The sequence below is a fragment of the Chiloscyllium plagiosum genome, unplaced genomic scaffold (genome assembly GCF_037043375.1).
Source record: "Chiloscyllium plagiosum isolate Xiang-an unplaced genomic scaffold, Cpla_swu_hap1 HiC_scaffold_27, whole genome shotgun sequence".
Taxonomy (NCBI): Eukaryota; Metazoa; Chordata; class Chondrichthyes; order Orectolobiformes; family Hemiscylliidae; genus Chiloscyllium; species Chiloscyllium plagiosum.
This window is the reverse complement of record NW_028270165.1, coordinates 73905521-73919651: the sequence shown is the minus strand read 5'-3', so window position 1 is coordinate 73919651 and position 14131 is coordinate 73905521. Positions and strand designations below refer to the sequence as shown.

The following is a 14131-nucleotide window of genomic DNA, read 5'->3' as shown; positions in this document are numbered from 1 at the left end:
CGGTCACGTGTGCTGCTTTTTCTTGCGCGACCGTTGAAAGCAGCGGAGTCACGTGACTTCTACAACAACAACCTTTTCTTCCCACCCACCAACCAACCTCTGCCTACAGCCCCACCCCCATCATCAACACCCCAACTGATAATTCCCAACACTGTCAACTCCCAACCCCCAACGGTCAACTCCCAACGTCAACGGTCAACTCCCAACCCCCAACGTCAACACCCACTGTCAACGGTCAACTCCCGACGTCAACGGTCAACTCCCAACCCCCAACGTCAACACCCACTGTCAACGGTCAACTCCCGACGTCAACGGTCAACTCCCAACCCCCAGCGTCAACACCCACTGTCAACGGTCAACTCCCAACCCCCGTCGTCAACTCCCAACCCCCAACGTCAACACCCACTGTCAACGGTCAACTCCCGACGTCAACGGTCAACTCCAACCCCCAGCGTCAACAGTCCACTCCCAACCCCCAACGTCAACACCCACTGTCAACAGTCAACTTCCAACATCAACGGTCAACTCCCAACCCACGTCAACGGTCCACTGTCAACGGTCAACTCCCAACCCCCAACGTCAACATCAACACCCACTGTCAACGGTCAACTCCCAACCCCCCACTATTAACGGTCAACCCCCCAACAGTCAACCAGCAACCCCCCCACCATCAACTCCCCAGTGTCAACAGTCAACCCACAATTTTCCACACCGTCAACGGTCAAACCCCCATCGTCAACAGTCAACGTACAACCTTCCCACCGTCAACGGTCAACCACCAACCCCCCCATCGTGAACAGTCAACCCGTAATCCCCCACCATCAAGCCTCCCACTGTCAACCCACCCCCCCATAGTCAACCCCCAACACCCCCACTGTCAACCACCAAAAGCCCCAACGTCAACCGTCAACCTACACCATCAACCACCAACACCCCCACCGTCAACCCTCAAGCGACATCGTCAACACCAGGAAAGATGCCCCGAATCGACAACGACGTCAAGCTGGACTTCAAAGACGTGCTGCTCCGGCCCAAGAGGAGCACGCTGAAGACCCGCAGCGAGGTGCGCCAGCTGGCGGCGGGGGAACGGAGAGACGATGGGCGCAGTGCCTCTTCCGCCCACAGCCCCCGCCATTTTTTTGTTTGAGGGGAGCAGAGAAGTTTTCAGCGCGGAGGAAGGAAAGAAAGACACCCTCGCCACCGGCGGTTCCTGGGCTTGGTTTGGGGGACGTCAGACGTGGGCGGCAGAAGGGAAATCCGCAAACCTCACCCCCCCCACCCCCCACCCCCAAAAAGGGGGCGGGCGGAGGCGATAATGACTTGCCTCCCCCCGCCCCCAGACAGGGAAGCGTTGCAGTCCGTCGGTGCAGAGTTTCACCCCTGCCGCGAGCGATTTGCCGAGGTATCCGGACGTCGACGCCGGCTTTCGGGATCGCCCCCCCCCCAGACGTTTGCCTTGTGCCCCCCCACCCCCCGAACGGCCCAGTCTCCGTTCGCAAGGCAAGCCCGGCCCGTCTCTGGAATCGAACCGAGTGAACCGTCCCTGAACCTGACTCCAGTACAGCTCGGAGAAGGTCCGACTTGGCTGATTTCTCCCCAGCGGGATGAAGACGGTTCCTTGGGGGTTTTAGGAGAACTGGAGAGGTCGCCTGATTGGAACGGTCAGATCTTGAGGGGTGGGATTGACGGGGTGGGCGCCAAGAGGACGTTTCCCCTTCGTGGAGGGGGGATGTAGGACTGCGGGATAACACAGTTTGGAAATAAGACCGGGACGAGGATGAATTTGTTCTCCCAGATTATCCTTTTTCCCGGCAAGCAGCTGAGTTGAAAAGGCTTTTTATTTTTAACCTGCAAGAGACTCTAGGGGCCTCAGGTGGGAAAATGGAGGTCAGGTGGCTGTAGACAGCACAGTTAGCACTGCTGCCTCACAGCGCCAGGGACCTGGGTACGATTCCAGTCTCGGGCTACTGTCTGTGTGGAGTTTGCACATTCTCCCCACGTGTCTGCGTGGGTTGCCTCCCACAGTTCACAAATGTGCAGGTAAGGGTGGATTGGCTGTGCTAAATTACCCATAGTGTCCAGGGATGTGTAAGTTAGGGTGGATTGGCCATGCTAAATTACCCATAGTGCCCAGGGATGTGCAGGTTAGTGTGGATTGGCCATGCTAAATTACCCATAGTGCCCAGGGATGTGTAGGTTAGGGTGGATTGGCCGTGCTAAATTACCCATAGTGCCCAGGGATGTGCAGGTTAGGGTGGATTGGCCGTGCTAAATTACCCATAGTGCCCAGGGATGTGCAGGTTAGGGTGGATTGGCCGTGCTAAATTACCCATAGTGCCCGGGGATGTACAGGTTAGGGTGGATTGGCCGTGCTAAATTACCCATAGTGCCCCAGGGATGTGCAGGTTAGGGTGGATTGATGTGGAGTAATAAGGTCGGGGAATGGGTCTGGGTGGGTTACTCTTGGGAGGGTCATGTTGGGCAAGACGGCCTGTTTCCACGCTGTCGGGACTGTATGATTGCGTGAGGTCTTGTCGACCGTGGTCAGATCAAAATCAGGTCTGACTGAGGGTGGAAAGCAAGCTGGAGAGGTCAAATATCCCGTCGAGAAAAGCAATGGAGACCATGCGGTGGATTTGGGTTCTTGTCCGAAAGGAAAGCAGTGCTCAGGGATACCGGGAGAAGCTGGGGATTCACTGGGATGGCCGGCTGAGTTGGAGAGCCGTGGCGGGTAGTATGGCCTCCTCCTGTGGTATAACAATTCGGCAACGCTGTACCCCACCTTGCGAGCGCAAGTCCCAGGCGAGGAGGAGGGATGGTGGTCGGGTGCTGGCTGCTCTCTCTCTCTCTCTCTCACCACCTTCTGCACCAAGCGGGTGCATAAGTCAATTGGAAACCCTATCAAACCTGGCAGGGGGTGTAGGGCAAGCATCCAGCACACCCTGCCTGGCATCATTGGGTGGCTGGGTAGCGCGGCACTGCGTGTTTGGCGACAGCTCTATCTGTGTGTGTGTGTGTGTGTGTGTTGCAACCGATCGGAAACTGGGTGGATCAAAGTTTGCATTTTCTCCACTGACCTGAGTTTTGCGTTCTCGTCCGGTGTGTTTCGGACACACAACTCCAAACCTTCCCCCCCCCCCCCCCCCCCCACCTCCCTGCCACCCACTCAACCCAGGTGGACCTCCTGAGATCGTTCGTCTTCCGAAACTCCAAGCAGAGGTACACCGGTATTCCCATTGTCGCAGCTAATATGGACACGGTGGGGACGTTCGAGATGGCCAAAGCACTTAACAAGGTGAGTTGCAGGCATTGATGTTGCCGATAGATCCCCCTAGTGGCTCTCCTGCTTGTCTTGGTGCTCTGAGTCAGCTCTCTGTGATATTCCCACTCCTTACGCCACAGTCATCCAGCACGGAAACTGACCCCTCGGTCCAACCGGTCCGTGCCGACCCTAATCCCAAACTAAACCGGTCCCATCTGCCTGCTCCTGGCCCATATCCCTCCAAACATTTCCGAATCCAAAAACGTTGTAACTGTACCTGCGTCAACCACTTCCTCAGGAAGTTCATTCCACACTCAAAATTGCCCCTCCCCGCATGGCCTTTATAAATCTTTCTCCTTCCACGGTACGGTGGCTCAGTGGTTAGCGCTGCTGCCTCCTGGACCCAGGTTTGATTCCAGCCTCGGGCGACGAGAGGTTTATAAAATCATGAGGGGGCATGGACAGGATAAATAGACAAAGTCTTTTCCCTAGGGTGTGGGAGTCCAGAACTAGAGGGGCATAGGTTTAGGGTGAGAGGGGAAAGATATAAAAGAGACCTAAGAGGCAACTTTTTCATGCAGAGGGTGGTACGTGTGTGGAATGAGCTGCCAGAGGGATGTGGTGGAGGCTGGTACAATTGCAACATTTAAAAGGTGGATGGGTATATGAATAGGAAGGGTTTGGAGGGATATGGGCCGGATGCTGGCAGGTGGGACTAGATTGGGTTGGGATGTCTGGTCGGCATGGGCAAGTTGGGCCAAAGGCTCTGTTTCCCTGCTGTACATCTCCATGACTGTCTGTGTGGAGTTTGCACATTCCCCCCATGTATGCATGGGTTTCCTCCGGGTGCTCTGGTTTCCACTCACAGTCCAAAGGTGTGCAGGTTAGAGTCGATTGGCCGGGCTAAATTACCCATAGTGCCCAGGGATGTGCAGGTTAGAGTCGATTGGCTGGGCTAAATTACCCATAGTGCCCAGGGATGTGCAAGTTAGAGTCGATTGGCCGGGCTACATTACCCATAGTGCTCAGGGATGTGCAAGTTAGAGTGGATTGGCCATGCTAAATTACCCATAGTGTCCATGGATGTGCAGGTTAGGGTGGATTGGCCATGCTAGATTACCCATAGTGCCCAGGGATGTGCAGGTTAGAGTGGATTTGCCATACTAAATTACCCATAGTGCCCAGGGATGTGCAGGTTAGGGTGGATTGGCCATGCTAAATTACCCATAGTGCCCAGGGATGTGCAGGTTAGGGTGGATTGGCCATGCTAAATTACCCATAGTGCCCAGGGATGTGCAGGTTAGGGTGGATTGGCCATGCTAAATTACCCATAGTGCCCAGGGATGTGCAGGTTAGGGTGGATTGGCCATGCTAAATTACCATAGTGCCCAGGGATGTGCAGGTTAGGGTGGATTGGCAGTGCTAAATTACCCATAGTGCCCAGGGATGTGCAGGTTAGGGTGGATTGGCCGTGCTAAATTACCCATAGTGTCCAGGGATGTGCAGGTTCGGTGCATTAGTCAGGGGTAAATATAGGTTAATAGGGATGGGGAGTGGGTCTGGGTGGGTTACTCTTTGAAGGGTCGGTGTGGACTTGTTGAGCCAAAGGGCCTGTTTCCACACTGTAGGAATTCTATTATTTTTTTAAAAATGTATCCCCAAACAGGAAATCTTCATTCCTGATGAAGAGCTTTTGCTCGAAATGTCAACTGTCCTGCTCCTCGGATGCTGCCTGACCTCCTGCGCTTTTCCAGCGCCACACTTTTTGATTACGATCTGCAGTCCTCACTTTCTCCCTGGAAATCCTCTACCCTGGGGAAAGGACACCTCCCTTGGACCTTATCCATACCCACCTGTAAGCCTCTATAAGGTCACCTCCCCCCCCCCCCCCCTTGACCTCCCATGACCCAGTGAAGAAAATCCCAGCCCATCCAGCCCCCTCTGCTTATAACGTAAACCCTCCAGTCCTGGCAACGTCCCTGGTAAATCTCTTCCGAACCCCCTCCAGCTTTAATAATAGCCTTCCTGTAACGGGGCGACCGGAACTGCAGAAGAGGCCTCACCGACATCCTGCACAACCTCAACATGACGTTCCCAACTCCATTATTCAAAAAAAGTCTGAGTGATGAAGGCAAGAGTGCGAAGTGCCTGCTTCATCCCCGCCCCCGCCCCCGTCTCTCTGTGATGCAAATTTCAAAGAATTACGTGCATTTGTGAGAGGGGAAAGATATAAAAGAGACCTAAGGGGAAACTTTTTCACACCGCTGCTCTACACCGCTATCTAAGGTCCCAATTTTACTTGTACAAATCGTGCCCTTGTTTATTTTACCAAAATGCGACATCTCGCATTTATCCAAATTAAACTCCCACTTCTCTTTCCTCGGGGCTTTGGAGGCGTATTTCTTTTTCTCTCTGTGACGTTAACACTCAGGAGACGAGAATTCAGATTCCCAAGTGAGGCAGCAATACGCGACATAACTTGAGAATTTTCACACGGAACCAAAGCTCGCGTCGGTAACGGATTTTTTCAGAAAAACCCATCGTGGAGTCACCGGCACTTGTGACTCGCTCGGCCATTTTAGGGGTAATGGTAATGACCGGGGGATCAGTCATCCAAAGTTCAGGCGATTGTTTCGGGCACGTGGCAGTTTGGTGGGATTTGAATTCAGGAAGAATATGGAATTCAAACCTAGCCTCAAGGCGATTGTTGCAGAAACCTTTCAGGTTCACTGGTGGTCCATCAGGGAAGGCAGTCCCCTCAGCTGGTCTGCTCTCTATGGGACTCCAGACCCACCACGCCCCAGGGGTGGCCAAGACGTGCGGGGTAAAATCCGACAGAACTGCGGGTGCCGGAATTCCGGATCACGGTCGGACATTGCCGGACGTGAGAAACAAAAGGACAGGATTTGCGGGAAAGGCTCCGCAGGTCTGTCAGCCTCTGTGGGGAGAAATGATAGTCAACCTTCGGTCTGAACGCTTCCTCAGAACCGATGGTAGCTAGGAAAGAGTTGTTTTTTTTGTGCAGGATGTAGGGTGACGGGGGAGGGATGGGTGAGGAGTAAGCGATAGGTGGAGATAGAGTCATAGAGATGTACAGCACGGAAACAGACCCTTCGGCCCAACCCGTCCATGCCGACCAGATATCCCAACCCAATCTAGTCCCACCTGCCAGCAGCTGGCCCATATCCCTCCAAACTCTTCCTATTCCTGTCCCTATCCACAATGCTGTCATTGTACCAGCCCCCACCACTTCCTCTGGCAGCTCATTCCATACACGTACCACCCTCTGGGTGAAACAAGTTTCCCCTTAGGTCTCTTTTATATCTTTCCCCTCTCACAAATGCCCCTCTAGTTCTGGGCTCCCCCACCCCAGGGAAAAGACCTTGCCTATTTACCCCCTATCCATGCCCCTCATGATTTTATAAACAAGGTCCCTCAGTGCCCTCCGACGCTCCAGGGAAAACAGCCCCAGCCTGTCCAGCCTCTCCTTGTAGCTCAAACCCTCCAACATCCTTGTAAATCTTTTCTGAAGCCCTCTCAAGTTTCACAACATCTTTCCGACAGGAAGGAGACCGGAGTTGCACGCAATATTCCAGTCAGGTGTTAAATGCCGGGTGATGCTCACATCTTTTTTTTTTGAAAAAGCCAACCAGTTTCCACTTGGAAGCCATGACCCGGAATCTGCCACACCACACTTGGGCATCATTCCCAGATCTTGACAGGAAATTTCCCATCTTGCTTCACGTCCTTGACCTTCACCTGTCACAGAAAATGGCTTCCCTCCGTTGACTCTGTCCTGACCCCTGCTTTTGAAAACCAGCTCTTGAGTATTATCAATCTCCTTTTACCACAACCGTTTCTATCAATCTTTGCTGCGCACACCTTGACGCCTTCACTTCCTTCTGAAAGACGCAACAATATTTTCCCAAATGACCCCCATAAATTCCTGCTCTTCCTGGAAGCAGAGGCAAGCAGTCAAAAATGCGTAGTCTTCGTAACCATCAGAATCCTGAATGTGAAAGCGGCCACGCAAATAGATTGGGTTTTAAAGAATGGGCACGGCATGTTTGCTGTTATCGGTCGGGGAATGGAGTACACGAGCCAGGATGTCATGTTGGCGGCTCAGCGGTTAGCACCGCTGCCTCGTGGCGCCAGGGACCCGGGTTCGATTCCAGCCTCGGGCGACTGTCTGTGTGGAGTTTGCACATTCTCTCCCCCCACCCAGTGTGAAGTGGTGCGTGGGTTTCCTCCGGGTGCTCCGGTTTCGTTCCACAGTCCAAAGATGTGCAGGTCAGGGTGGATAGGCGGGGCTAAATTACCCATAGTGCCCAGGGATGTGCAGGTCAGGGTGGATTTGCCAAGCTAGATTACCCATAGTGCCCAGGGATGTGCAGGTCAGGGTGGAATTGCCGTGCTAAATTACCCATAGTGCCCAGGGATGTGCAGGTCAGGGTGGATTGGCCAAGCTTAATTACCCATAGTGCCCAGGGATGTGCAGGTCAGGGTGGATTGGCCGTGCTAAATTACCCATAGTGCCCAGGGATGTGCAGGTCAGGGTGGATTTGCCAAGCTAGATTACCCATAGTGCCCAGGGATGTGCAGGTCAGGGTGGATTTGCCGTGCTAAATTACCCATAGTGCCCAGGGATGTGCAGGTCAGGGTGGATTTGCCGTGCTAAATTACCCATAGTGCCCAGGGATGTGCAGGTCAGGGTGGATTTGCCATGCTAAATTACCCATAGTGCCCAGGGATGTGCAGGTCAGGGTGGATTGGCCGTGCTAAATTACCCATAGTGCCCAGGGATGTGCAGGTTAGGGTGGATTTGCCGTGCTAAATTACCCATAGTGCCCAGGGATGTGCAGGTCAGGGTGGATTGGCCAAGCTTAATTACCCATAGTGCCCAGGGATGTGCAGGTCAGGGTGGATTGGCCGTGCTAAATTACCCATAGTGCCCAGGGATGTGCAGGTCAGGGTGGATTTGCCGTGCTAAATTACCCATAGTGCCCAGGGATGTGCAGGTCAGGGTGGATTTGCCAAGCTAAATTACCCATAGTGCCCAGGGATGTGCAGGTTAGGGTGGATTGGCCAAGCTAAATTACCCATAGTGCCCAGGGATGTGCAGGTCAGGGTGGATTGGCCGTGCTAAATTACCCATAGTGCCCAGGGATGTGCAGGTTAGGGTGGATTTGCCGTGCTAAATTACCCATAGTGCCCAGGGATGTGCAGGTTAGGGTGGATTGGCAGTGCTAAATTACCCATAGTGCCCAGGGATGTGCAGGTTAGGGTGGATTTGCCGTGCTAAATTACCCATAGTGCCCAGGGATGTGCAGGTTAGGGTGGATTGGCAGTGCTAAATTACCCATAGTGCCCAGGGACGTGCAGGTTAGGGTGGATTTGCCGTGCTAAATTACCCATAGTGCCCAGGGATGTGCAGGTCAGGGTGGATTGGCCATGCTAAATTACCCATAGTGCCCAGGGATGTGTAGGTTAGGGTGGATTGGACATGCTAAATTACCCATAGTGCCCAGGGATGTGCAGGTTAGGGTGGATTTGCCGTGCTAAATTACCCATAGTGCCCAGGGATGTGCAGGTTAGGGTGGATTTGCCGTGCTAAATTACCCATAGTGCCGAGGGATGTGCAGGTCAGGGTGGATTTGCCGTGCTAAATTACCCATAGTGCCCAGGGATGTGCAGGTTAGGGTGGATTGGCCATGCTAAATTACCCATAGTGCCCAGGGATGTGCAGGTCAGGGTGGATTGGCCGTGCTAAATTACCCATAGTGCCCAGGGATGTGCAGGTCAGGGTGGATTTGCCATGCTAAATTGTCCACAATTGTTAGGTGCATTAGTCAGAGGGAAATGCGACTGGGGGGGGTTACTCTTCGTAGGGTTGGTGTGGGACTTGTTGGGCCGAAGGGCCTGTTTCTGCACCGTAAGGGAATCTAATCTAATCTAATCTAATCATGTTGCAGCCTTATAAGACTTTGTTTAGGCCACGCTGAGAGTATTGCCTTCATTTCTGGTCGCCACGTAATGGGAAGGATGCAGGGTTTTCTGCTCTCCTGTTCCTAGCACCGACCCACTGTCCACGTCACCTCTGCTGTTTGTCTTCCCCGCGCAGTTCTCACTTTTCACCACCATCCACAAGCACTGTACCTTGGAGGAATGGAAGGAGTTTGCCGTCAATAACCCCGACTGCCTGCAGGTGAGGAGGAGTGAGGGGGTAAACTCGGGGGCGGCAAGGGTGGTTTCGGAGTTCAGAACCACCCTTGGGATTGCTGGGAGGGTGCTGTCGGTTTTGAGGGCAGGCTCGGGCTTTGGGAAGACTGTGGGAGGGGGCGGGGTGAGAACTCTGCGCAGGAGAGACGCTCAAGGGGGGCATCGGACGATGGATTTGGATGCAGACGGGGACCCGATGGGAAAATGGGGACAACGGATCAGTTGCCGCACACAGGTCTGTGACAGCAACAGGAGCTGGCCTGTTTAGAAGCTGACTTATTTCCTGAGAGGGGCTGCGAGTCCAGGTTGCCGGGGGGGGCCGAGGAGGGTAGAGGAGTGATGGGGATCTCAGAGTAACGCCACAGCAGTTGGTAACAGTTGTGCCGTAAGGCGGAAGAAATAGTCAAGCGAGCTTATCGTGGGGCGGGATGGCCCTCTCATGGTGCAGTGGTAGTGGCAGGTTGGGCAAGGCGCACAGGATCCAAACAGATTTCTATACACTCTCTGTCTCTCTCTCTGTCCCTCTGTGTGTCTGTCTCTATCTCTCTCTGTGTCTGTCTCTTTTTCACTCTCTGTCTGTCTCACTCTCTGTCTGTCTCACTCTGTCTCGCTTTCACCCTCTCTGTCCCTCCCTCTCTCTGTCTATCTGTCTCTCTCTTTGTGTCTGTCTGTTGCTGCCTCTCTCTCTCTGTCTCTCGGTGTCTGTCTCTGTCTCTCTCTCCCTCTTTGTCTCTGTCTCTCTTTTTGTATTTCTCTCTGTCTCTCTGTCTCCTCTCTCTCTCTGTGTGTGTGTGTGTGTCTGTTTCTCTCTCTCTCTGTCTGTCTCTCTCTGTCTGTCTCTCTCTCTCTCTGTCTGTCTCTCTCTCTCTCTGTCTGTCTGTCTCTTTGTCTGTCTCTCTCTGTCTGTCTCTCTGTCTCTCTCTCTGTCTGTCTCTCTCTCTCTCTGTCTGTCTGTCTCTCTCTCTCTTTCTGTCTGTCTCTCTCTCTGTCTCTCTCTCTCTGTCTCTCTCTCTGTCTCTCTCTGTCTCTCTCTCTCTCTCTGGCTGCAACCCCATCCACAGAATGTGGCCGTGAGCACTGGCACCAGCTCCAGCGACTTCGAGAAGCTGACAGCCATCCTGCAGCATGTGCCCGACGTCCGCTACATCTGCCTGGACGTTGCCAACGGATACTCGGAGCACTTTGTGCAGTCCGTGAAGGACGTCAGGAAGAAGTTCCCGGACCACACCATCATGGTAAGAGCTGGGCGGACCTCTGCGTTACCGTCTGCCAGTGCTGCCTTTTGGGCGAGCCCCCTCCCCCACCTCATGCCCAGCCGACCGGGTGCTCTTGCGCATCTGTAGTGGTCCCATCACCCCTTATCCAGCATCGGCGACCGATTTACACCTGGTAGGACCCCGCAGACAGCCACCCCACGGTGTGGAGTTTGTCTGGTTTGTTTTCTGAGCGATGCCGGTTCAAGGAATGACTCTCCCCTGGGGAAAAACACCTCACTGCCCACCAGGCGGCCAGGAGATCGTGTACGGCGTCCCAGATGAGGGCCAGGACAGAGCACCTCAGTGAAAGAAACAGGCCCTTCGGCCCAACCTGTCTGTGCCGACCCAGATACCCCTAACCTGATCTCGTCCCGTTTGTCAGCGCTTGGCCCGTATCCCTCCAAACCCTTCCTGTTCCTGTCCCTATCCACAATGCTGTCATTGTACCAGCCTCCAGCACTTCCTCTGGCAGCTCATTCCACACACGTACCACCCTCTGGGTGAAAAAGTTGCCCCTTAGGTTCCTTTTGTATCTTTCCCCTCTCACCCTTGACCTATGCCGTCTCATTTAGGACTGCCCTACCCCGGGGGAGTGGGGGGGAGGGGGTTAAGGACCTTGGCTGTTCATCCATCCCTCCCCACCTGGGATCCTGTGCGGGTCCATGATCACATGACGAGCCTACTGATCTCCCGGAATGAGCGTTCCTTAACCAGCTGCTCCCCCACGTCCTGCCGCAGTTTTTCAGTCTCCTCCCCAGTCCAGGCTGAGGGTAAATCCCGATGTGTAATCTGTCCTGCTGATTCCCTCTCCCCAGGCAGGAAACGTGGTGACGGGTGAGATGGTGGAGGAGCTCATCTTAGCCGGAGCCGACATCGTCAAGGTTGGGATCGGACCAGGTAATTACGAGCGAGAACGTGCTCGAGTGTACCGCCTGCGAACTTGGGAGGGATGTGCCCAGGTACGAGCAGGAGATGCGTTTCATGGTTGGCGCAGGAGGGGTCGCGGGTCCTGTTTGTTCCTGCCCGACAACATTATCAATCATCTTGGAGCTTTTTAAAAATCGCTCAGGAGTTGTGGCTGTTGCTTTACCAGTCCAGTGTTTGTTGCACATCCCCAGTCCCACCTGGAGGAGGCAGTGGTGAGCTACCACCTTGAACACTGCAGTGTCAGGGGGGCAGGAGGGCTCACAGATGGGAGGGAGCGGGGAGCTGCCATCTTGAACACTGCAGTGTCCGGGTGTAGGAGGGCTCACAGATGGGAGGGAGCGGGGAGCTGCCATCTTGAACACTGCAGTGTCCGGGGGTGTAGGAGGGCTCACAGATGGGAGGGAGCGGGGAGCTGCCATCTTGAACACTGCAGTGTCCGGGGGCAGGAGGGCCCACAGATGGGAGGGAGCGGGGAGCTGCCATCTTGAACACTGCAGTGTCCGGGTGTAGGAGGGCCCACAGATGGGAGGGAGCGGGGAGCTGCCATCTTGAACACTGCAGTGTCCGGGTGTAGGAGGGCTCACAGATGGGAGGGAGCGGGGAGCTGCCATCTTGAACACTGCAGTGTCCGGGGGTGTAGGAGGGCCCACAGATGGGAGGGAGCGGGGAGCTGCCATCTTGAACACTGCAGTGTCCGGGTGTAGGAGGGCCCACAGATGGGAGGGAGCGGGGAGCTGCCATCTTGAACACTGCAGTGTCCGGGGGCAGGAGGGTTCACAGATGGGAGGGAGCGGGGAGCTGCCATCTTGAACACTGCAGTGTCCGGGGGGTGTAGGAGGGCTCACAGATGGGAGGGAGCGGGGAGCTGCCATCTTGAACACTGCAGTGTCCGGGGGCAGGAGGGCTCACAGATGGGAGGGAGCGGGGAGCTGCCATCTTGAACACTGCAGTGTCCGGGTGTAGGAGGGCCCACAGATGGGAGGGAGCGGGGAGCTGCCATCTTGAACACTGCAGTGTCCGGGGGTGTAGGAGGGCTCACAGATGGGAGGGAGCGGGGAGCTGCCATCTTGAACACTGCAGTGTCCGGGGGCAGGAGGGCTCACAGATGGGAGGGAGCGGGGAGCTGCCATCTTGAACACTGCAGTGTCCGGGTGTAGGAGGGTTCACAGATGGGAGGGAGCGGGGAGCTGCCATCTTGAACACTGCAGTGTCCGGGTGTAGGAGGGCCCACAGATGGGAGGGAGCGGGGAGCTGCCATCTTGAACACTGCAGTGTCCGGGTGTAGGAGGGCTCACAGATGGGAGGGAGCGGGGAGCTGCCATCTTGAACACTGCAGTGTCCGGGTGTAGGAGGGCTCACAGATGGGAGGGAGCGGGGAGCTGCCATCTTGAACACTGCAGTGTCCGGGTGTAGGAGGGCCCACAGATGGGAGGGAGCGGGGAGCTGCCATCTTGAACACTGCAGTGTCCGGGGGTGTAGGAGGGCCCACAGATGGGAGGGAGCGGGGAGCTGCCATCTTGAACACTGCAGTGTCCGGGTGTAGGAGGGCCCACAGATGGGAGGGAGCGGGGAGCTGCCATCTTGAACACTGCAGTGTCCGGGTGTAGGAGGGCCCACAGATGGGAGGGAGCGGGGAGCTGCCATCTTGAACACTGCAGTGTCCGGGTGTAGGAGGGCCCACAGATGGGAGGGAGCGGGGAGCTGCCATCTTGAACACTGCAGTGTCCGGGTGTAGGAGGACTCACAGATGGGAGGGAGCGGGGAGCTGCCATCTTGAACACTGCAGTGTCCGGGGGTGTAGGAGGGCTCACAGATGGGAGGGAGCGGGGAGCTGCCATCTTGAACACTGCAGTGTCCGGGTGTAGGAGGGTTCACAGATGGGAGGGAGCGGGGAGCTGCCATCTTGAACACTGCAGTGTCCGGGGGTGTAGGAGGGCTCACAGATGGGAGGGAGCGGGGAGCTGCCATCTTGAACACTGCAGTGTCCGGGGGTGTAGGAGGGCTCACAGATGGGAGGGAGCGGGGAGCTGCCATCTTGAACACTGCAGTGTCCGGGTGTAGGAGGGCTCACAGATGGGAGGGAGCGGGGAGCTGCCATCTTGAACACTGCAGTGTCCGGGGGTGTAGGAGGGCTCACAGATGGGAGGGAGCGGGGAGCTGCCATCTTGAACACTGCAGTGTCCGGGTGTAGGAGGGCCCACAGATGGGAGGGAGCGGGGAGCTGCCATCTTGAACACTGCAGTGTCCGGGTGTAGGAGGGCCCACAGATGGGAGGGAGCGGGGAGCTGCCATCTTGAACACTGCAGTGTCCGGGGGTGTAGGAGGGCTCACAGATGGGAGGGAGCGGGGAGCTGCCATCTTGAACACTGCAGTGTCCGGGTGTAGGAGGGCCCACAGATGGGAGGGAGCGGGGAGATGCCATCTTGAACACTGCAGTGTCCGGGTGTAGGAGGGCTCACAGATGGGA

The 14131-nt window shown here is 55.6% G+C and overlaps 1 protein-coding gene across 1 annotated transcript in view; it reads left to right on the top strand.

The window, feature by feature from the left end:
- Positions 1-6: 6 nt before the first annotated feature.
- Positions 7-14131, top strand: part of LOC122546944 (GMP reductase 2-like) — an 89278-nt gene continuing 75153 nt past the window's right edge. The window contains exons 1-5 of the mRNA XM_087974885.1: positions 7-1063; positions 3176-3295; positions 9384-9467; positions 10543-10716; positions 11553-11634. Coding sequence (XP_087831011.1) covers positions 977-1063; positions 3176-3295; positions 9384-9467; positions 10543-10716; positions 11553-11634 — 547 coding nt within the window. The 5' untranslated portion in view covers positions 7-976. The remainder of the gene's footprint in view (positions 1064-3175; positions 3296-9383; positions 9468-10542; positions 10717-11552; positions 11635-14131) is intronic.